The 24,362-nt window shown below is 43.9% G+C and overlaps 1 protein-coding gene across 3 annotated transcripts in view; it reads left to right on the forward strand.

Moving 5' to 3' along the window:
* The first annotated feature begins 14,377 nt into the window (after positions 1 to 14,377).
* The window catches only part of SGPP2 (sphingosine-1-phosphate phosphatase 2), a 144,441-nt gene continuing 134,456 nt past the window's right edge, over positions 14,378 to 24,362 (forward strand). The window contains exons 1-2 of one of the 3 annotated variants that reach the window (XR_014829302.1): positions 14,542 to 18,422; positions 19,878 to 20,109. Coding sequence is in view for 2 of the 3 variants with exons in the window: in XM_021074876.2 (XP_020930535.2) it covers positions 15,045 to 15,263 (219 nt within the window). In the remaining variant the exon portion in view is untranslated. Of the gene's footprint in view, positions 18,423 to 19,877; positions 20,110 to 24,362 lie in introns of those variants that run through there. The other 2 variants (XM_021074877.2, XM_021074876.2) reach the window with 2 other exon arrangements.

Consider the following 24,362-nt stretch of genomic DNA (forward strand, 5'->3'; position numbering starts at 1 on the left):
GTCACTGCAATGGCTTGGGTCACTGCTGTGGTGCAGGTTTGATCCCTGGCCTGGGAACTTCCACATGCCATAGGTACAGCCAAAAGAAAAAAAAGATAATTCTGAAATATATTTATAAGTGACATTATATGATGTCTTGAATGTGCTTTAAAAGAATATGAGAAGGAAGGAAGCAAATGGGGGTGTGATGGGGCAGCACTGGTGATGACACTGGGGTGGGATGACAGACACAAAGGGGGTTCATTACACTATTCTGTCTTCTTTTGCATGGGTTCTAAATCCATACAAGTAAAAATGTTGAGAAGGTAGCTCTCAAGTCTAAAACAGTAGCAGCAGGCTCCAGGAGAGTCTAACTGATGTTGATGACTTATTGAAAGAAAGACTGTATCTTCAAAGGGGAGAATATCTGCCAGAGGTTGAAAGAACAAGACCAGGCCATGTTCACCCAGTGTTGTCTGGGGGAAGGTCCTCCTATCATAAGGCTTGACATGGGGTCCCGGGTGTGGGTTAGTCCCCTATGTGGATTCTGGATCCTCAAATCTCTGACTTGATGTAGCTAGCCAAGAAAACTGTAAGGCAAGTTCCCCATGACTTTCTTCCTCTACTCCCCAAACACATTGCTAGATAACAGAATATACTGAATAAGAATTCAATTACCTGGCTTCATAAGACTTATAATCATTTTTTTTCACTAAAAATGGATAATTTACATCATATTATATATGTATATGTTATGTTTAACTGTGTTTAATAGAGATCCCAAGGTCAAAGTGTCTTAGAAGCACAGAGTTTATGCTCACTTGCAAAAGAAATCTACACATAGACTGGGACAGTGGTGTGGTAGATCCACAAAGTCAGCAGAGACCTAGGCAATTTTTGTCTGCCCTATCCTCCCCTTCTTTGTCACCTCTGGGTTCAGAGTTGCTATTGGAGCTCCAGCTATCACATCTGCATTTCAGGAAGCAGGAAGATATAAGAATGTAATACTTCCCATTGGCCAGAACTTTGACAGTGACTGTAATTATCTAAAAGAAAGACCAAGAAAGGTAATATTTCAGATAAGCACATTGCCACACTTGAATAAAATAGAGTTTGATTACTAAGGGGAAACAATGGAGGGAAGAGATGTTGGCTTGGCAACTGCTTATTGTGAATCGGTCCCCAAGGTCTAGTCAACTGATTGGGTTGAATTCCTCATTTTTATTTGCAACTCAATTAAAATTCAAGACAAAAAGGATGAGCATAATTTCTGCCAGCCTCTCTGTTGTATCTTATTGTTATTCTATTTCCATAGCATCCTGTAGTTTTATTAACTGTATTTTATATAGGACAAGGCTAAGTGTTTGAATATGGAAGTGGATTCATGCCTTAGGCAATACAGCTCTTAAGATATCTTGTCTTAAAACCTAGTGTTCCTTATCCTGAATTATAGAAGCAACAAGGTAAATCTGGTCTTAACTGTATTAAAGCAAATGGTCCCTGTGACTAGGAGCTATTTTGAGAAAAGAAATTGGTGATATGTGTATAATAGCATTTGCTTTACTTGATTATCAGATCCCACATTTCCACGAGCTTTTTCTTCCATTGCAGCATTGACAATTTTGTGTACATTCTTCAAATGGGGGAACATTTGGTCCAATAGCCAAGCTAAAGTGATCTATTATTACCGCCATGGCCCAAGGTAACTTGTCACAGATATTTTGCAAGGTATTCTTAGCTTCATGGGTTTGGTACTGTGTCAGCTCATTTGTTTCTTTTTCTTTTTTTTTTTTTTTTTTGTCTTTTTGCCTTTTCTACAGCCGCTCCCAGGGCAAATGGAAGTTCCCAGGCTAGGGGTCTAATCGGCCTATGCCAGAGCCACAGCAACATGGGATCCAAGCCGCATCTGCAACCTACACCACAGCTCACAGCAACGCTGGGTCCCCAACCCACTGAGCAAGGTCAGGGCTCAAACCCGCAACCTCATGGTTCCTAGTCGGATTCGTTAACCACTGCGCCACAACAGGAACTCCAAGCTCATTTGTTTCTAAGAACCAAACACTGGTGTGTATTTTTAGCAACATGTTTATGCTTCTTCCTTAAGCCAAAGAAGCTGATCTGTCTGCCAATGATAGGATCCATTAGTTGATCAACTGCTATATGAGCTCTGTGCCTGTCATCAAATATGTTTTTCTTCCTTATGATCATCTTTAGAGGTGCCATCCTCTCCTAAAACAACACAAACTTTACCAAATAATGTATTTGGGGTAAATAATTTTCTTATATAATCTTTTGAGTCTAATTAAATTTGGTAAAAATGAAGCATTTTCCTGTGTATTTAAAAATGAACATATTCAGAGCAAAATAATCTGCTTTATGGTAAGCATCATATGAACCAATCCCATAATTATCTGTATTAAAATAAAAACACCCCATTTATGTAGCCAACATCCAATGGTACCAGCATCTGTACATGATGGAATCCTTCTTCTTTAAAATAGCTAAGCAGGCCGTGGAAACTTACCCTAGTGCTGAAGATGCTAAGCAGTCTTACTTTCTTGATTTTTAACCCAAGACACGTGGTTTAGTAACTGTGCTAGGGCTGAATAACGACATCTTTATGTATAAATTAATACTCAGCAAAATTTTATCCGATTTCATAAATAAATGTACTATCAGAAAAATATTTGAACACTTGGCTAGAATAAACTCATTTGCTAGTTCAGTTTCATCCACATACAGCCTACTGATGACTCCCTTTGCAGATCCTGGCCCGGTCGTTTTGTTATCATCTCCACCCTCCCTCTCTAGTAGAACGCTGCCCTTCACATCTCTCCCTGACTTCAGCGCACACTGTTGCGTGTTTCTACTTTTCCTTGTGCTCTGTTTTCGGTCTTCTGTCTGTCTGTTTCTGTGATCTCTACTTGCCATGGTCCTTCCGATTACAGACAAGTCTCCTCAAATCCTACCGACTCCCTGCTGCTTTCCTTGATCCCCTGGTTGTCATTAATTTCCACTCCTCTCGGGCCCCCATTGCCTCATGTTAGATCTCAGCTTGGCTATTGCAGTCGTTATCCTATCTGCCTATATCCTCACACATACTATGCATGGAGGACAAGGGTTGTGTTGATTTCGCTTTTCAGTGTTCTATCCTTAACATTGACAGAGCGCTTCATTTAGCCAGTGCTGAACTATTATTCAGCACTGAACTGCCTCCTGTTTTGCTGTTGTTTTCTTTATCCACTCTGACCAACAAGGATTCAGATTTCCTTTACCTCGTTTTCACAGATCCTGGATTTAGAATAGCCTTTGAAGGGTGCTGGGAGACTGTGTTAACAGCCCAAGAGCAGAGTCACTAAATTTGCCGAGAGCCCCACATCCTGGAGGGACCTGGAAATGAGTTGGGGTGGAGAGCAGACCATCCAACCTGACATCCCTTCAGAATGGACTCATCCCATCCTGACTGCCTCCCTTTGTGCTAAACATTTACTGTTGGCCTTCTCAACAGTTTCACAGCAGACTGCTGGGTAAGGAGATCAAGTGGAACTTCTTTCCAATAGCAGCTTAATGGAAGAAAGGCTGTTTTATGACCTAAGACACATGATTGCTCTTCAGTGGTCAGGCCACTTGTGAGTTGGTAATGCTAGCTAGATAATATGGGGTCAAAGCTATATTTTACAGCAAACGATTTAACCTTTCCAAATCTCAGTTTTCTCATCTATCAAACAGGGTAATGGTAATGTTTCCAAACTTTTCAGCTGCTGTGATGATTGCAGATACTGTTTATCCAGTGCCAGCTGACCTCTGCTCTCCTGGTTCTTAGGCCTTTGGACTCACCACTAGCTCCCTTGGGTTTTCATCTTGCTGACTTACCCAGTACATCTGGGAATTTGCAGCCTCCATAATCACATGAGCCAATTCTTTAGAATAAACCTTGTGATATATATTTAGATGTAGAAATATAAATTAGCTACATCTATATATTTGTACCATATAACACATTTAGATTTCTATATCTGTGTTTATATTACATATATAACATAATTGCTACATTATATAAATAGATATATTTATATTTCCATATATTTATAAGTGGTCAGGTATATATATATATAAATAATGTAAGTGGCTAAATGGCCTTAGATAACACTGGGACAGATAGATGATAGAGAGAGAAAGAGCTCCTGTTCATTCCACTTCCTTGGAGAACCCTGACTAATATACTCTTCTAGGTATAGTCTGAAGTAGAAAGAAATAGAGAGTGGAAGCTCATTATCCATTGAAAAGAATGGAGCATAGTTAGGCAATTCACAAGTGGCATTTAGGTAATCAGGAAGTAAAGGAATCATAAGATTCTGTGGTGAGTCACAGAAAGTGGGTGATTCACACTGAGATTTCCAGAAGCTGCTGCGAAGCCTCACGTCCACAGAGTTTGCAAAATGGCTTCTGTTTTACTCTCACTTTCAAGTATCACGTCAGCCTCTCTCATGGGAGGCATCTAAACAGGAAGTATGGGGAGGTCCTGGCATGGCTAAGGGAAACAAACCCGACTAGTATCCATGAGGATGAGGTTTTGATTTCTGGTCTCGCTCAGTGGGTTAAGGATCCGGCATTGCCATGAGCTGTGGTGTAGGTTGCAGAAGCAGCTCAGATCCTGCATTGCTGTGACTGTGCTGCAGGCTGGCAGCTGTAGCTCCAATCTGACCCTTAGCCTGGGAACCTCCATATGCTTCAGGTACAGCCCTAAAAAGCAAAAACAAAAAAAAAAACAACCACCAAAAAAACACAGGAACTCTGCCAGTAAGAGTAGCTTTGGAAATGTAGGTTTTAGGACTCTAGCCTGTGATTAAGGGAGAACTTAGAAGTATTTAAAAAGAAGAGAAAAGAATGTATAAGGTAAAATTTTGTTGATTTGAATAAGAGCCAAAAAATTGTCCTCCTTCCTTTTGCAAAGCAAAGGCCCACAGTTTTAGCTGTGATGGCACTAGCAGGTGATGGGGGCTTCTGCCCATTGACTCTAAAGTGGCCGTGATTCCAGGAATCCAGCAGTCTGCTTCAGTGGCAAAACCGCTTTCTTCTAGAAGTCCATGAAATGTAGGTAATATTTATTGTTCATAGGTTAATGACATTGGAACAGATCCAGCTATGTTATTCCCTGGTACTAACCACCAAGCTGAAAAGTTAACCAAGTATGGAAAAAGAAGTTGAAGTTTTAAGCCAGGCTAGGAGAAGATTTTGTCTTCACTAAAAAAAAAAAAAGGAAAAGTTCCTGGCTCTTATAAATTAAAAGCTCACTTGTGTGGAAACAATCTGCCAAATAACTCAAGGAAGTCTCTCGTATTCCTTCTTTTAGTCAACAAATCCTCAGATACCAGTTACCTCATTTATACAAATGGAATTAGCCATTGGTAATATACTTGGTCCATGACTAAAATGTGGGTTTATAAGACTCCACAAGTATTATTAACCAAGTAATACACTGGTATTTTAATGGGCATAAAATCAACAATAAAAAACACTGTAAAAGCCATAGCATTTAAGACTCTAGAACTTAGGTAACAGAGGTAGTTCAGAAATCAAAGTCTGATTTTCCTGTTTTCCTCTAGTTATCACTTCAGCTGATCATGAAGAAAGCTGTTCTACACTGTACACTGACCACAGATGTTAGCATTAAGTAGAGTTTTATGGTATTCCAACAAAGCTTTTTTTTTTTTTTTTTTTTTTTTTTTTTTTTTTTTGGTGGGGGGCCTACTTGCAGCATGTAGAAGTTCCTGGGCCAGGAATTGAACTCATGACACAGCAATGACCCGAGCCACAGCAGTGACAAAGCCAGATCCTTAACCCACAAGCCACCAGGGAACTCCTCAACAAAGCTTTTTATCTCACCTCAGAGTGAATTAGTCAAATGATGTAGGTTAAGCTATGTCAATAACGATGTAGATTCAAAAAATATATATATATATTGAGGAGTCTGGAGAAAATTCTATTACAGTTAAAGTAAGGAAGAAAAAATCATCTCATTAACTTCATGAAATGACCCATCAGGAAAAGGAGAGTATGGAATGATATTATCCCAATTGTACAGATGGTTAAACTTGGTTTCAGAGAACTGCCCAAGGACCAAAAGACCTGGATTTGAACCTGGGTGTTCCTGACTCTGAAATTCACACTACCAGATCATTCTGCCTCCAGCGTTATTGGTAATAGAAAAGGGCATTATCAGCAACAGAGGAGGCACTTAGCAATGAGAAAGCACCATGAGCAATGATGAATTAACACTTAGTTGATTATTCTTCTAGGAGATAAATATTTGTTATTCAAGCAAGACAACATATCCCTATTAAAATGGCCAATGTGTAAACACACCCTTGACAGAAGTGCTGCAGATGTCAGGATGGTTGAAATTGAAATGTATTCAATGAAATTCACATATAGGATCATTTATGAGCAGTCACTAACTAAGAAAGACAAGATGATTCAGGGGTCCAACTTATGACTTGATTTAATGATCCAGAGGCCTATCCTGTCTCCTCCACTGCATTCTAGATTTCTTAAGATGAAGGACTGTGACACTGAGAGGTGGGATTCCAACCGACAGCGTTGCTAATGCACCATGTTGGTCTTCCTTGTTTCAGTGCAGTGAAGGTAATCCCACAGGTTTCAGGGACCAAGCAGACAATGAAATGAGCAATGGAGGAAGGATGTAAAATAACACAGAGAATGGAGAACTGTGGAAAACCCCTGGAACAATGCCCCATCTAGAGAGAGCAGCAGATATTCAGTTTGGGCAAGTGTGGCTACAATGAACCTTGACCCAGTGATAGCAGAATTTCCAGCTTTTAAAGAGAAGCTAGACATCTATATTTTACAGAAAGTGATCTGATGTTTAAAGTTTGGCAATTATTTATTCCATTTTTAGGATCCTGGTGTGGTCCAGATGCTGATACCTCTGCTCTAGATGTCAGTTCCTATGTATGAATAGCTCTGACTTATGTTTGTAGGCTGTGCTCAGGGAGCCCCTCTACTGAAGGGATGCTGACGGCTCAGCTGAAGCCATGGGGAAGCACTGATTCTGAGAATCTATACTGGCAGGACTGAGAGGCAGGCTTTCATGCAGAGTGGGCCTGGGAGTCCTGTGTGCTAAGGCCAGTTACAGCTTGGTCATCTGCCCATTCTAGACACCACTCAGAACTACAGATGCTTCAGCTGAAAGGGCCTTATTATCCTTTCCTCAATAATGAAGAAGGTGGAGACTCCTGGCCCTTGCCCAGCATCTTCCACACACACACCTCAATGCCCACTGACCTTCTCACCAATAGACGATGTATTAAATCACCAAATCAGAAACTCCAAAGCCCCTAGACTGCATACATTAATTTTTTTCTTATCATCTATTAGATGGGTTTGCCAGTGGTGTCATTAATTGTTCTTTCTGGAACAATTAATGTAACAAGCTTGTAACATCTGGTGGTTCATAGCCAACTTTTGATGACTGTGGTCTCTTGGTGTTATTACTCATGGTAGTCTCTCTTTTTTTTTTTTTTTTTTTTTTGTCTTTTTGCCTTTTCTTGAGCCGCTCCCATGGCATATGGAGGTTCCCAGGCTAGGGGTCTTATCGGAGCTGTAGCCACCGCCCTACGCCAGAGCCACAGCAACGTGGGATCCATCCGAGCCGCGTCTGTGATCCACACCACAGCTCACGGCAATGCCGGATCCTTAACCCACTGAGCAAGGCCAGGGAACGAACATGAAACCTCATGGTTCCTAGTCAGATTCGTTAACCACTGTGCCACGACGGGAACTCCGGTAGTCTCTTTTATATAAGCATCTGTTTTGTTGTTGTTGTTTTGTTTTTGTCTTTTTTAGGGCCACACCCGGGGCACATGGAGGTTCCCAGGCTAGGGGTCGAATCAGAGCTGTAGCCGCTGGCCTACACCACAGCCACAGCAATGCCAGATCTGAGCCACATCTGTGACCTACACCACAGCTCGTTGCAATGCTAGATCCCTAACCAACTGAGCAAGGCCGTGGATTGAACCTGGATCCTTATGGATGCTAGTCAGATTCATTTCTGCTGAGCCACGATGGGAACTGCCTATGTAAGCACCTCTGCTTCTCTCACTAATCAAGCCTGCCCAGTTAGAAGAGTTTTAGAAGAACAACAAATCTTTCAATTACAAAAGTAATACACCTCTGTGTAAAAATTCAAATATATCCCAGTACATAGAGTAAAAACTGAAAGTTCCCCATGGCTCCTATTCCATGTCAGGATGGTAGACCTACTAGCAAATGAGTGATTTGACCCCAAATCTTTTTCTATTCCTTGGTATGTGTGCACACATATGCACATACACACACATGAACAAATGTGTATTTCAATATTGTAAATATAAATGGCAACATGTTATATCTATTGCTCTGTACTTTTCTGGGACTTGCTTTACTATACAGTGTGTATCGGAGATGAGTATCTGTGAAGTTTTCTAACCCACCTTTAGTTTGTTGATGATTCATGAACTTAAATAGATGCATAAAGTAGAACCAAAAAGGCTTCATTTAGATTTGGAAGCTTATTCCGAAGTAAATGAGTTTCTAAATTTTTGATAATTTAAAATTTTAGTTTTCGTTTATTTTTGTGAATTTTTTTTATTACAATGAATTTTATTACATTCATAGTTGTACAACAATCATCTCAACCAAATTTTATAGCATCTCTATCCCAAACCCTCAGTGCATCTCCCCCACTCCCCAACCTGTCTCATTTGGAAACCACAAGTTTTTCAAAGTCTGTGAGTCAGTATCTGTTCTGCAAAGAAGTTCATTGTGTCCTTTTTTTAGATTATGCATGTAAGTGATAGTATTTGATGTTGGTATCTCACTGTCTGACTGACTTCACTTAGCATGATAATTTCTAGGTCCATCCATGTTGCTCCAAATGCCATTATTTCTTTCCTTTTAATGGCTGAGTAATATTCCACTGTGTATATGTACCACATCTTCTTTATCCACTCCTCTGTCCATGGACATTTAGGTTGTTTCCATGTCTTGGCTATTGTATATACTGCTGCAATGAACACTGGAGTACACGTGTCTTTTTGAGTCATGGTTTTCTATGGATAGATACCCCAATTTTTTTTTTGTCTTTTTGCGTTTTTGAGGGCCGCTCCCTCAGCACATTGAGGTTCCCAGGCTAGGGGTCGAATCGGAGCTGTAGCCACCGGCCTATGCCAGAGCCACAGCAACGCGGGATCCGGGCCACGTCTGCAACCTACACCACAGCTCACGGCAACGCCGGGTCCTTAACCCACTGAGCAAGGCCAGGGATCAAACCCACAACCTCATGGTTCCTAGTCAGATTCGTTAACCACTGCGCCACGACGGGAACTCCCCAAATTTTTATCCACATCTACATAATAAACCCAGTCTTGGAAAGTGTTTTTGTTTTTGTTTTTGATTTTTTTAGGGCCACATCCTCGGCATATGGAAGTTCCCAGGCTAGGGGTTGAATTGGAGCTGTAGCTACTAGCCTACGCTACAACCACAGTAACTTAGTCTCTGAGCCATATCTTCGACCTAAACCACAGCTCATGGCAATGCTGGATCCTTAACCCACTGGGCAAGTCCAGGAATGGAACCTGCATCCTCATGGATGCTAGCAGGTTTGTTACTGCTGGCCAGATGGGAATTCCGGAAAGTGTTACGTTAACTGATTTTGTAAAATGAATCATATTATAAAAATATCCAGGAAACTGATTATTGGAAAGGACTGAGTGACATTAATAGGGAATATTCTTTAGGAATAAAAATGACCATCTGGAGTTCGCTGGCAGCCTTGAAGTTAAAGGATCCAGCATGGTTACTGCTGTGGTGCAGGTTTGATCCCTAGCCTGAGAACTTCTGCATGCTGGGTCCTGGCCAAAAAAAAAAAAAAAAAAAAAAAAAAGCAAAAAGCACCTCTAAGAGAACACTTGCGAAGAGTCAAATATATTTTCTTTGTCTATCTGAGCTTGAGCAATCCCAATGTGTGATGGAATTGGAAGAAACTGTTCTTGTTTCTCTTTTAGATATTTGATATTTTATCAATGACTAGACCAAAGAGGACTGAGTTTTAATATTGGTTGACACGAGGTATCTCCCTTCCCCCAAGTTCTTTAGTTAGGTAGAGCATGCTAAACTCTACAGTCTTCCGCATAAAGTGGTCAAAATCCATCAAAACTCATTGGAGACCATTATTTTGTCTCATATGGTTTGATGCAACTGGATTCAAACCAAGAAGTACTGGCTGAAATCAAGCTCTTAATCAATATTCATGATTGTGAAAACGTGCAGACTGGACCATGCCTTGACTGTTTGCTGCAGGAAATTCAAGACTCCGAGTCTTTCTACTTACAGCCTTCCCTTTTTCTGTTTCCCAGTTTATAGGAACATCACCAGTAACTGATTTCTTTTAAAGCCGGGTTTAAAGCTGAAACTTCTCCCAGCCAGAAGAGTGCCCTCCCCACCAAGAAAAATGTGTGATGATTTATTGAAAATGTCTAAATAGAAGAATTGTTTTTCATTAATTAAAGAACAGAAAGGGATTGTACCCTGAACAACGCAAGGTGAGTTCCATGCTTTACCTTTCAAAATTTCAGCCACCTGAGTAGTCCACGGAGCCTAGGGCTTTGATCAGTTTGTCAACAAACATGTCTCTAACCGGTCAAGACTATTAATCCTCAGGTACTTTATGTAATATATGTGCAAAGATATAAATTAGCATTTAAAAAAAAGAATGCCAGTAACCAAATATATATATATATGAATTTGGTTACTGGCATTCTTTTTATAAACATCTGTAAATTTTGAAAGAGTTATGTGCCGAAAAGTTTGGCTCTCAGAATGACTTTCCCATATAAAGTGACTAGATTTCCAGCTAAGCCCAGGAAGAATTTGATTCACAAGGTGATTTTTTTTTTTTTTTTTTTTTTTGGCCCTGCATACAGAAGTTCCCCAACCAGCACCACAGCACCGACGGGAGCCGCAGCAATGACACCTCGCAATCCTTAAGCTGCTGAACAACCAGGGAACTCCCATCATGTGAAGTATTGTCAGATTGACTATGCTTCAGAATCTCTCAGGAAGCCAGTACTCTGAAGCCCTTGACAGCACCCTGGGGGGGGGGCAGGAATTGGTAGTTTCCATGGCAGCGCGAAGAAAGCCTCCTGCAGCCAGAGGTAGGTGGAGCTTGGGTAGCCCTTTGCCGCTGGTGAAGGGAATGTGGGATGCTGCTTAGTTTCCATGTCCTGCCAATTACTGGCTGTCTTGAGTTAGGACCCTTCACGCCACAAGTAGCAGAAATGGGGGACTTGGTACCAAGGATTCTGGGGTAGTTCAGGAAGGCAGGCTAGGTGGACCTTCACAATGACTGGACGAGGCTTTGTGGAGCTGTCTTTCAGGAGCTGTAAGTGGCTGGCCTTGCCTGACTTCCCTGTTTGTCTGCTTTATTTCTCCCTTGCTAGCACACAGCAACGAGACCACTTATCTGCCCCACAGATAAGGTGTTCTCCTGCTTTTGAATTTTCTTCTCCTCACTCCATAGATACTGACTAGAGTCTATGAATTCAAATGCTTGAAGAGAAGGCATTTGATTATCCTAAATGTGGGCAAGTGGTGTTCAGCCCAGGGCCAATTAGCTTCAGCCACAGGGCCAGGTCACGTGGCTCAAACACGGCTGCCAATCTCCTCCACCATCCCCTGGGTAGATGGTGGGTGAAGGAGGAAGGACATTCTCGCATAAGAGCCGTGTGTGTGACTTGGCAGACCCTGCAAACTGTATCCAATACATGTTGTAACTTTGGGAAAAAAAATCACTTCACATCACAGAGCCCTAGTTTTCTCCTCTAAAAAACAGATAAAGCTGCTTGCCTTTGAAGGCTGTAGAATTTACAGGCAACAACTTGCAAGTGAGCCCTAAACTCCAAAGCTCTAAAAACTGAAGTTTTAATCTTAGTCTACAACAACAACATTCACTGAGAAATTATTTATTGAGCACTCAGTACACTCTGGGAATACTTTTCAATATAAAAGTAAAGAGCAAAGACAGGAATTCCCATTTTGTGGCTCAGTGGGAACTACCCTGACCAATATCCATAAAGATGTGGGTTCAATCCTTGGCCTTGCTCAGTGGGTTAAGGATCAGGCATTGCTGTGGCTGTGGTGTAGGCTGGCAACTACAGTTCCAACATGACCCCTAGCCTGGGGACTTCCATATACCGAGGATGTGGCCCTAAAAGGCAAAAAAAAAAAAAAAAAAAAAAAAAAGATGATAAATAAATACATTCATTTAAAAAAAAGAGTAAATATAAATTCCAGGGATAGAATATGATTTAGTAACAGAAAGAATACGTTTTGGAGTCATAAAGCCCTGAGTTGAATCCTTCTGCCGCTTGCTTGTGTGGCTTTGGGCAAATTTCCCATGTCTGAGCCTCAGTTTTCTTATCTCTCAAGTGGGAGTGTCAGTCCATATTACAGCCCAGATGGCCCTACTTGATCTTGCCTCTGCCCACCTCTTCCAAGCAATCCCTGAACTCAAGCCTCTCCAGCCAGGCTGGTCCCCCATGTGGTTTCTCTAACACTCTGAGCTTGGGCTGCCTCAAGGCCTTTACAGCTGCTTTAGACCTGTTTCCTCTGTCTGGAATGTTCTTTCTCCTGATCTTGATAGGGTAGAGACCTTTTTTTTTTCAGGTCTCTGCACAAATATTCTCTTCTTGGAGGTAAACATCTTACCTGAATGTCTTCCCCCTACCCCACCATAGCTTTTATCACTCCCTAAAGGTACAGTTTTTATTTTTGTATTAGCCATCCCTCTGCGAAAATATAAGTTCAATGATCCAGGGTCTCTCTTTTTTTTTAACTGATGTATTCCTAGACCTAGAATAGTGTCTGACACTAGTAAATGCACGTATCGTCAAACACATGAAGGATGAGTGGTTACTTTAGAGGGCTGCTGGGAGGATAAAACGTGATTAAAATAGTTGTGTATGAAAGTACTGAGCACATGGCTGGCACAGAGTAAGTGGTTGTACTGAGTTGAGTAGTGTTCCCCCCACATTGATGTCCACCCAGAACCCATGAATGTGGCCTTATTTGGAAATAGACATTTTGCAGATGTAATCATGTTAAGATGAGGTCAGACTGGATTAGAATGGGCCCTAATCCAGTGTCTGGTGTCCCTATAAGGGAAATTTGGGCAGAGAGAGTCACATAGGCACAGCCCGTGACAACTGAGAAAGTTTAGAGTGGGGGTGCCACAAGCCAGAGACCACCCCACACAACAACCTTATAAGAATGACAGGAAGGGAGGATTATCATTTCATCACAGGAGGAAACTGAGGCACACAGTTTAATCACAAGCCACTGGAAGCTGGAGTCAGTACCTGGGGATGAAATGCATTGTCTGAATAAGCAATTTTTTGGCCTTCTGCTCCATGTGCTGTGTTTGGCTTTGCCTCTTTTTCCTAATTGGGAGAAAGGAAAATTGAACTCGGGAGATACATTACTCAGATGTCTTCAATGGGAGAACACATTTAACACACGAAAAGAATAAGTCCTAAACCACTACCATTCCAGCTTCTAAAACTAAACCACAGGGTTTGGTCCCAGTGGCTGTAAACGAGAGCAACACTGGGGAGAGGAACCTTCTGCTTCTAATTGAACATCTCTGTGTGGGACACAGCTGGATTGGGACAGCAGCTGTGCTTCTTCCTAAGTTAGGTAGAAAATATTTCCCAAGAGTTTCATTGCTCTCTCAGCCTGCTCTCCCAGCCACCTTGATCTTGCTTGTCCAGGCAGGACGGCAAAGGAGAGCAGAAACTCAGGCATAGGGAGACCAAGTCATCCTTGAAAGCTGCATCCAGACTTAATGGCCTGACACAAGGTCGTGACAGGTGCTCCTCCACCGTCATTTGTGCTACCAAATACTTCGCCGAGGCTTTGCGCTGGGCTACCAGGAAATGCTCAGCCTTGCTGCAAATCCAAGACAGAAGGATTGAATTGCATTTTCCTTGCAGGCTGGTCAGCTGGGCCTAATTTGGCTTTGCCTTTCACTCCCTGTGAGGAAGCGGAGAGGGCTTCGCTCAGATTTCAGTGCCCCTAGAAGATTCAGGAGGAGGGAAAACCAAGGTCGCCCCGCAGGATGTTTTCTTTGCCGTTTTGCTGAGATCCCTAAAACAGATGCAGGTGCGGGGAGAAGACGACTCCTCCTCCCCATCTTTCAACACCTAGTTATCTTTGGGTCTAAAGTTCTAGAAGCGGGGCGGGGTGGGGGTGGGGCGGCAGAAGGCACCATCTTAATGCGGAAAAGAAAGAATAGCGTTTCCTCTCCACCTGTCTAAAGCATTCCCCAGTTGCCAACTCACAAGGGTAAGCGCAGGAACAGGGAGGATGACTCAGGGTCCACTTTGAACCCCGCTCGCTTCGTAAGCAAGGTGGAAGAACATAGGGCCCGCGGGGAGACGTTGCATCACGGAAAGTTTGGCAAGAACTCGGGGAGCTCGCTCCACCTGCCAGAAGTGGGCAAAGGCAGGACTCCAGGCTGGATAGCCGGGAACCGAAGGGGAAATCCGTCCTCACATTGAGGTCAATAGTGAAAGGAGGGTCACTAGGCGATCTGCCAGCGCACGCCAGTATGGAGCTGTGCTGGCCCCCACGTGCTCGGCCGCTCCCCATTAGGCGGTACTTCTGCACCAGTCGCGGGGGGGGGGGCGCAGAGAGGAGCGGTGTAGACACCTGTACACTTTCGCCCAGTTCCGAGCGGGCCGGATGCCAGGGACAGCCCGAGGCCGCCACGGCCGGCGGAGGAGGAAAGGAGAACCGAAACGCCCTGCGCAAGGTGGGGGCGAACACCTGGGCGCGGTGGGGGCGGGCGCTAGGACCCGAGCGGCGCACCTGTTGGCTGGCGCCCCGGGCCCCGCCCGCGCTCCATCCGGAGCGCCCGGCCAGGCAATATCTCGGGCTAGGGCTGGAGGGGGAGCGCGAGTGGAGGGCACCAGGTAGCAGCGGCTGCGGCGCGTGGTTCCGGGCTCACCATGGCCGAGCTGCTGAGGAGCCTGCAGGATTCGCAGCTCGTTGCTCGCTTCCAGCGCCGCTGCGGGCTCTTCCCGGCACCGGAGGAAGGCCTCGGCGAGAGCTGCGCGGACCCCGTGGAGGGCGCGGCGCGAGCGCCGGCGCTCGAGCATCTCCCCGCGGCCAACGGCAAGGGCGCCGGGGAGCCGGCCAATGGGCTGCGGAGAGTCGCGGTCCCGCAGGTAACACGGGCCAGGTGATCATAAGGGTCGGGGGAGGGGGCAGCTCGCTCCTCAGCCTGCAGACTTGCTGGTCCAGGCGACTCCGCGACCCGGGGATGGGCGTGCGCTGACCCTGCCCAGCCGAGAGGGCCGCATCCCGGGCGGCGACCTTGTTCCCCGCGCTGTGTGTTCCTGGGAAGGGGGCTGTGGGGTTCAGTCCCCAGGATGACATCGTCTAATGCTGCCAGGTGGCAGCCAGGTCTCTTCAGACTTAGGATGCACCCAGAGCTTTAAATGCAGCCTATTTAAAGACTTTCTCCCTTCATAAATAATGAAATTTAGGTTCACGTGTGTTCTCCCAAATGTGTAAGAGTTACATAATTGAGAAGAGGAGTGGAGACGTCCTTGACGTTTTCACGAGAGGCTTCCCTGGGGAGAGATTCTGAGGACTTCTCCCCTGGGATTCTGGGCTTCCGCCGCATCCCCCATTCTTTGATGGGCACTACAGGGGTGCAGCAGGGCTCCAGCGTCCGACAACGCCAACTCTAAGGACAGAACTTGGGTTTAAATGCAGCCACTGGAGAGGTTTACAGACCCCACCCCCTACCGCCAGTGATGATGTCCAGACAGCTTTTCGCTCTCTCTCTACCTCTGCCCCGCAGAATCATGAGGTCCCTCCTGCCTGGTGGGTCTCTTATTAACTGACACCAGTGACTTTGAACAGATACTCTCAGGAGGGAAGCTCACCGCGCTCTCCTCTAGGCGTTCATAATGTGGTTATACAACCCACTGCGGCTCTGGGGAAGCCAGCGTGTTGTCGTCGCAGTGCACAGGGACTCCAGGCGGGAGGGACCAGACAGGCTGCAGATGCTATCGCGCCAGGGCTGTTGTCTGCCAGGGCTCAGGGCTCTCCCCTGGGAGGCGGGGCCCTCTGCGGCAGTGAGATACCCTGAACCCCACCCCCACCCCAGAAGAGGCCTTTTCCCCAGAGGATGGTAGAAAGTGTGGCAAAGGAAAACTGAAGCAATGTATTAATTCCAGCTCGTGGGGGTGGGGGTGGTGGAGGAAACCACTTTTTTTTTTTTTTCGACAAGTTTTGATGGCAGGAAGTTGGCATTTATTTATATGTAGATGTCTAGATCTAGTAACAGGAAACATGAAGAACCTGGCCTTCCGGCAGAATGGGATATAGTGGGCATTAAACTGCAGGATTTACCTAGAGGGTGGGGGTGGGAGACAGGTTCTACTCCAGAGAAATCTTCCCTCCTAGTATTTTTTTTTTCTCCTTTCATTGTTCCTTCTCTACCCACCTGATGGATGATATCTGGTAACTTTTAGATGACTTTGAGAGCCCCTTCCCCCTTCCCCCTTCCTCTTCTTTTTAAAATGGAGCAGAGGGAAGGGATAAGAACCAGGCTCATGCCTGAAATGCTGCTCAGTGTTTTCTGCACACGCACAAGGCAGATGTGCATGCTATTCTTTGCTCTCGCCTCGAGGGTCTCCTGGGTTTCCCTCATTCAGGAAGCTGAAGACTAGCTCATTTTTCCCCCCTCATGTTTTTCTGTTACCCTTGGTCAGGTAACTTGCAGTTCTGGAAAAGGATCCTCTTGCCCTTTAAAAGCAAGAGGAGCAGCTTTTTTTTTTGTAGAGAGGTGTCATCTTGATGCTTGAATAGCCTAATATTCAGTGAACCAGATGGAAGCTTGCCTCTTCCTGTCCTATCTAGCACATGACCTCACCACTATAGATCATGCCAAGGTGAGAGAGAGCTAAAAATTCATGGTAAGAAATCACATTGATGCATGATGGGGGAAAAAAGATGAGTGCACTTGATGAATGATGAGCTACTGTTCTTAAAGGTGGGCTGATGTCAAGTGACTTAGAAAAGATTAATATTTTGCAAGTCCATGTGGAATTCCCAAAAGAAAACAATTGCATACCTGCCTCAGAAAATTGATAGGCTCATAAGGGAGCAGTTGGAAAAACTTCTCTCCAGTATAGCCTTTCTTCCTCTTGGCCTCCTGCCTTTGTCTGGCCTGCCTGGCCTTCTTTCTCTAAATAAACACCCACTTATCCCTCAGTTTCAAAGGTTGGTTCCTCAAGAGACACCATCACTCACGTTCCAGAACTCCTTTCATAGGTTCTTTGTGCTCCTTGTGGGTTTTGTGTGTGTGTGTGTGTTTGTATGCTTGTTTTTAATGGCTGCACCCACGGCATATGGAAGTTCCTGGGTCAGGGATTGAATCCAAGCTGCAGCTGTGACCTGTGCCACAGCTGTGGCAATGCCAATTCCTTTAACCCACTGCACCAGGCGGGGGGATCGAACCCATGCTTGTGCAGAGACCCAAGTTGCTGCAGCTGGATTTCTAACCCACTGCACCACAGCAGGAACTCCTCTTTGTTTCTTCAATTCAGCATTTATCACATTGAGTAAGCACACCTTTGTGTGGGTATCTGGTTATTGCTCATCTCTTCCAGTGGATGATAAGCTCTAAGAATGCAGGGAGCTTGTTTAGTATGCTTGTTATTTTCTTCCCATGGCCTGGTACACGGAAGCTTAGTGAATTTCATAAACAAATGAGTGTGGATTGCAATATAAAATTGCCCTTTAAAGGCAAAACAAGCAGGTTTTCTTGCAGGGAAGTGTTTTCTTGCTAGTTGAAAAGACTGGGCTTTCAGTAGAGCCAAATGGTGGAAGTTCCTCTTCACCGAACCACACACTTCATTCACTAGGTCATGAAAAAGTGGGAGCTAAATATTCAGGATAAGGAGATCCCGTGGTGGCTCAGTGGTTAACGAATCTGGCTAGGAACCATGAGGTTGTGGGTTTGATCCTGGCCTTGCTCAGTGGGTTAAGGATCTGTCATTGCCCTGAGCTGTGGTGTAGGTCACAGATGCGGCTCCAATCCCTGTGTTGCTGTGGCTCTGACAGGCCAGCAGCTACAGCTCTGATTAGACTCCTAGCCTGTGACCTCCATGTGTTGTGGGTGTGGCCCTAGAAAAGGCAAAAGGACAAAAAAAAAAAAAAAAGTCTCTGATTAAGGGCGGAGACTTTAAAAAAAGAAAAAAAAAATTCAGGATAAGAAATTGAAGATTTAGGGAGTTCCCTTTGTGGCTCAGCGGGTTAAGAACCTGACATCATGTTGGTGAGGATGCAGGTTCGATCCCTGGCCTTGCTCAGTGAGTTAAGAATCCAGATACTGCTCAGATCTGGCATTGCTGTGGCTGTAGTGTAGGCTAGCAGCTGCAGCTCCAATTCGACCCCTAACCTGGGACCTTCCACATGCCGTGGTCTTAAAGAGAAAAAAAAAAAGAAAAAGAAAAGACATTGAACATTTTAAAAAACCAAAGCATAAATATTGAAAATCAAAACTTTCTATATGACCTAGAAGTCAGGCAGCACCAGGGTATTGATTTAAGACCCTTCCAACAATAGAGAAGTTGTTTTCTTCCCTTGAGTGACTTTATTTTTTTTATTGTTGAATTTCATTATATTTATAGTTATACAACCATCATCACAACCCTTGAGTGACTTTCGCTTATAACAAATCTAATCTTTCTCACCTCCCCTATTTTTTATCTTTCTTGTAGTGGTTGAAATAAGGACAAGTAGGAAAATGATTCTAAGGCCTTCCTTTACACATTCCTATAACACCACACACTGCTAGCTTAAAGATTAACTACATCGTTTACAAAGCTGGACTGGGCTGGCCTCACCCAAAGCTGTCATTGAATAAGTCAGACTGAACCTCAGAGATTCCTCTGTAGTCCTGCATGTCACAGACAGCAAGTTTGAGTCCTGAAGAGTTAAAAGCTCTGTTGGGGACTTTCCAGATATTGCACAGTCAGATCAATGACTCTTAAGTCTAAACTTCTTTCCTCTATGCACCTCCAGTGAAACAATTGGCGGCTTCATCTTCTCTGTCTCATTGAAAAGTGTGCAGTGTTGGGACTGGTTGGGGGCAGGGAAGAGATTGGGTGGAAAGAGGAGCTATTGCTTTTGGTCTGCAAGGGTAACTGGTTTGCAAGGAGAACCCTAGAAGGACATTCTTGGCAGTCACAAGGAGCAAGAGGCAGAAGGCCTAGGACTGAGCTAGAGTGCAAAGGCCTGGACAGGATTATGTTTGTTTGTCCTGGGGTAAAGCCAGCCTTGGATACAATGGCATTTTGATTTCTATCATCTTTACTTACTCAACAGTGTTAGATTTTCTAGATTTTCTCCATCATTATGTTAGATCATAATTAAACTTTCCAAATCTCTCTCAGCCCTGTAAATACTTTTTATTCAGACATAGTTCTAAACTTGGGTTGGGAAGGGCATCAAAAGTTAAGTTGTCTTTAGAAGTCTTTGCCCTTCCTCACGTCTGTCTTAAAACATTTGGGGCCCCCAAAGTCTATCAATCTGTAAAAACCCTACCCTTGATTTTACTGGCTTGCTAAAGTGCAAAGAACCAGGAATCGAAAGACCTGGATCTAGCTCTGCCCTGGTGTCATTTTGAACTTCTCTGGGTCTCTGTTGTCCCATGTGCAATATAAGCAGAGTGGAATGGAACCATGAGTTTTCAACTGTGGCTGTACAGTATAAGCAGTAAGAGAAGCTTTAAAAATAAAACAGGAGTTCCTGTCGTGGCTCAGTGGTCACGAATCCAACTAGTATCCTTAAAGACACAGGTTCAATCCCTGGCCTCCGTCAGTGGATTAAGGATCCAGCATTGCTGTGAGCTGTGGTGTAGGTCACAGGTGTGGCTTAGATCTGGTGTGGCTGTGGCTGTGGCGTAGGCCAGAAGCTACACTTCAATTAAACCCCTAGCCTGGGAACTTCTATATGCCGTGGGTATGGCCCTGGGAAAAAAAAAAAAAAAAAAAACAGCAATATTCAGAATCCAGGTCAGAAGTGGGGCGCCAGAGAAGCTGGCAAACAGAACTGGGAAACTCTGAATTCTCTTCCTCTGGGACCTACCACCCCTTCGTGTGTTCAGTACAAGGATGGTGATGGTCAGAAACAGCAGTTATGGTAGCTGTTGACATTGTGGCTGGATTATATTTAAACTGGCCAACAGATCATCCTTCAAGTTTTGATTATCTTTAGATGGATTCTCCGGTTGTTCTTTTTCTTTTTTTTTCCCTGTTAGGACCGCACCTGAGCCATATGTAAGTTCCCAGGCTAGGGGTCAAATTGGAGCTGCAGCTGCCGGCCTACACCACAACCATAGCAATGCAGGATCCAAGCTGCACCTGCCGTCTACACCAAAGTTCATGGCAACGCCAGATATAATTGACATATAACATTAGTTTCAAGTGTACAGCATGATTCAATATTTGCATGTATTGTGAATAAGTCTAGTTAACATCCATCACCACACATAGTTAACAGTTATTTTTCTTGGGATCAGAACTTTTGAGATCTATTCTTTTAGCAACGTTCAGATATACAATACAGTATTAACTATAGTTATCACTCTGTACATTACATCTCAATGACTTTTTTATTTTACAACTGGAAGTTTGTATCTTTTGACATCTTCATCCCTTTTGCGCAATGGTCCGTGCCTCCCCCCCACAACCTCCCCCCTCTGGCAACCACAAATCTCTTCTCTATATCAATGAGTTAAGTTCTGTTGTTGTTTTTTAGATTCCACATGTAAGTGAGGTCATACATTATTTATCTTTATTTCACTTAACATAATATATGTACCCATACATAACACACAATGGAATATTATATACACACACACACACCACCTCTTCTTTATTCTTTTATCTGTCAATGGGCACTTAAGTTGCTGCCATGTTTTAGCTATTGTAAATAATTCTGTAGTGAACATGGAGAGGCATATGTCTTTTAATGTTTTCATTTTCTTTAGATAAATACCCAGGATAGAATTGCTGGATCATATGGTAATTCTATTTTTAATTTTTTTTTTTTTTGTCTTGTATCATTTTAGAGCTGCACCCGTGGCATATGGAAGTTCCCGGGCTAGGGGTTGAATTGGAGCTACAGCTGCCAGCCTATGCCATAGCTCAGGGCAATGCCAGACCCTTAACCCACTGAGCGAGGCCAGGGATCGAACCCACAACCTCCTGGTTCCTAAACGGATTTGTTTCTGCTGCGCCCAATGGGAACTCCCTAGTTTCAGTTTTTTGAGGAACCTCCATACTGTTTTCCATAGTGGCTGCACCAATTTACATTCCCATCAACGGTGTACAAGGGTTCCCTTTTCTTCACATCTTCACCAACACCTATTTCCTGTCTTTTTGATAATAGCTCTTCTGACAGATGTGAGGTGATATCTCATTGTGGTTTTGATGTGCATTTTCCTGATGTTAAGCATCTTTTCATGTGCTTGTTGGCCCTCTGTATGTCTTTGGAAAGATGTCTATTCAGTTCTTCTGCCCATTTTAAAATCAGATTGTTTGGGGTTTTTTTTATTGAGTTGCATCAGTTCTTTATACATTTTGATATTAACCTCTGATCAGATATATGGTTTGCAATTACTTTCTTCCATTTGGTTAGGCTGTCTTTTTATTTTATTGATGATGTCCTTTGCTATGCCAGAAGCCTTCGTTTAATGTAGTCCCACTTGTTTATTTTTGCTTTTGTTGCCTCTACTTTGGGTTTCAAGTCCAAAAAGTCATTGCCAAGATCGACGTTTGTCTTTGATTGTCTTCTCAATTTAGTTTCCTGACTTGTAATTGCTGGGTAGAAATATGCATATGATATGGCTTTTAATAGATATTACCAAATTGCCCAACAGAAAGGGTGGAGGCATGGAAAACTAGGAATACAGGTTTTCCTGTGCTCTCACCAATCTTAGGGGTTAACTCTTTTAACTTTACTCTTTGTAGAAAATAGGCCACTTCTGCTTCTACCTTGTCTTTGCTTCCCTTATTTCCAGCTTATATTTATTGATCAGCTAATGTGTTTCTGGGACAGTCCTCAGCCTTAAAGATGCAAAGATAAATAAGATTTAGTTCCTGCCCTGGGAAAACCACCAAGAAAATGGTGCAATGCAACACAAGGTAGAATAGAAGGAGAAATATGTTCTCAGGGAAACAGTAGCAGGAGTAATGGTGATTTCTATGGGAGCCCATCCCTCTTGAGTCCAGGTTTAAAGAGCAGTAGAAGTCAAATAGGTGACAATGTTAGAATCTCTTTTCTTTACTTGGAAACCTCATGTAATAAACTATAAAGACACATTGTTATTTTTGATGAATGGTGACAAGCTCAACTTGGGTATAGGGGGGTCCCAGCAGAAGATAGATGGCCTACTGATAAGGGGTCATTGAAACCCTTAAGAATGGTGACAGTAGCAATTTTTTTTGTGTATTTTGCCTTAATTTACAAACAGAGAATAAGAGAAAGAGAAAAGAAATAACCTAGTCTCTACTCCACTTCAGGGAGAGAAAGCGTAACGTCCCTTTCCTTAAGTGTGGGCTGCACATAGTGACTTCCTTTTAAAGAGTCTAACATAGAAAGAGGAAGAGAAAAAAAAGGAAGAATGATTTTACAGTGGTGAAGCCTGAGGAGCACCACCTCAGCCAGATGATCAAGTTTGATGTCAGCAGTAATGTCATTTTGATGTATGTGCTCATGGTGTGTATGGACAAGATATACACTTTTTGTGTGTGTGTGTCTTTTTAGGGCCACAGGTGTGGCATCTGGAAGTTCCCAGGCTAGGGGTCCAATCGGAGCTGCAGCTGCCAGCCTACACCACAACCCCAGCAGTGCTAGATCCTAGCCACATTTGAGACCTATACCGCAGCACGATGCAACATCAGATCCTTAACCCGCTAAGCGAGGCCAGGGATTGACCCCTCATCCTCATGGAACCTAGTTGGGTTCATTACTGCTGCTCCATGATGGGAACTCCGATGCACTCTTGATACATGTTGAAAATGGCATGTCACCTCCGTGCTCTTCTTCCCACAAGCCCATACCCTCAGTCTAGTCATGAGAAAGACATCAGACAGATCTCAGGTCAGGGACATTATGCAAAGCACCTGAACTCTTCAAAACTGTCCGAGTCATCAATCACAAGGAAAGTCTGAGAAACTCTCATGGCCAAGAGGAGAAACCTAAGGAGACACAGTGACGACATGTGATTGTGGAGTCCTGGACGGGACTCCAGAACAGAAAAAAGAACATTTCTAAGGAAGTCTGAATAAAACATGGACCTTCGTTAAAAATACTGCATTAGTGTTATAACTGGTATATCACACGATTAAGAGGTTAAAGATGGGGAAAGCGGCTGCAGCCTATATGGGCAGATTATGGAATATATGGGAACTCTTTGTTCTATGTTCTACATTTTTCTGTGAATTGAAAACTGTTCTAAAAATGAAACCTATTTAAAAACATTTTGGAGTTCCCATTGTGGCTCAGCAGGTTAAGGACTCGACATTGTCTTTGTGAGGATGCAGATTCGTTCCCTGGCCTCGCTCATTGGGTGAGTATCTGGCATTGTCGCAAGCTGCGCCATAGGTTGCAGATGCAGCCCGTATCCATGGCTGTAGCATAGGCCTCAGCTGCAGCTCTGATTGGACCCCTAGCCCGGAAACCTCCATATGCCACAGGTGTGGCTGTTAAAAAAAAAATTAAGGGGGAGATGGGTAATTGAAAGATGTTCAAAGATGGGATTGTTTACAAAGGTGTAGGCAGGGTTGGAAAAAGCATAAGATGAAGCATCTTGGAACAGCTGCACAGCCTACAAGGGCTAGGGGAGAAGACAGCGCTTCGGTAACCCCAGACGCAATAAGAGCTCAGCGGACAGAGGGATGCCCCTGATTGGAACTGAGGCTTTGAATAGAGAGCCAACCAAAACCAAGTGAGAGGAAATGGGAAATATATCTTAAACCCATTCTCTGTAGGCCCTCTCATACCTGTCAGTGCTTCTTTGCTCTAAATTCGGTCAGAAGCCAGGGAGCTTGGGAGCCTGGCTGATGCAGTCTGTGAAGGTGAGCCTCGCTGGAGAAATAGGGAGCATGGATCTGGAAGGACAAATGGAGAGCATCCTGTGCACGTTGTGCAAAGAAATTGGGGTTGTTATACTGGCTGGAGTGTTGGGCCAGAGCCAAAGTTTCAAGCCGAAGCTTTAATGTGGCTCCCTGCAGAGTATGAGC

The sequence above is a fragment of the Sus scrofa genome, chromosome 15 (genome assembly GCF_054392235.1).
Source record: "Sus scrofa isolate SSC_HxYL_T2T_F1_AM1 chromosome 15, Sscrofa_HxYL_maternal_Yorkshire_Landrace_v2.0, whole genome shotgun sequence".
Taxonomy (NCBI): domain Eukaryota; kingdom Metazoa; phylum Chordata; class Mammalia; order Artiodactyla; family Suidae; genus Sus; species Sus scrofa.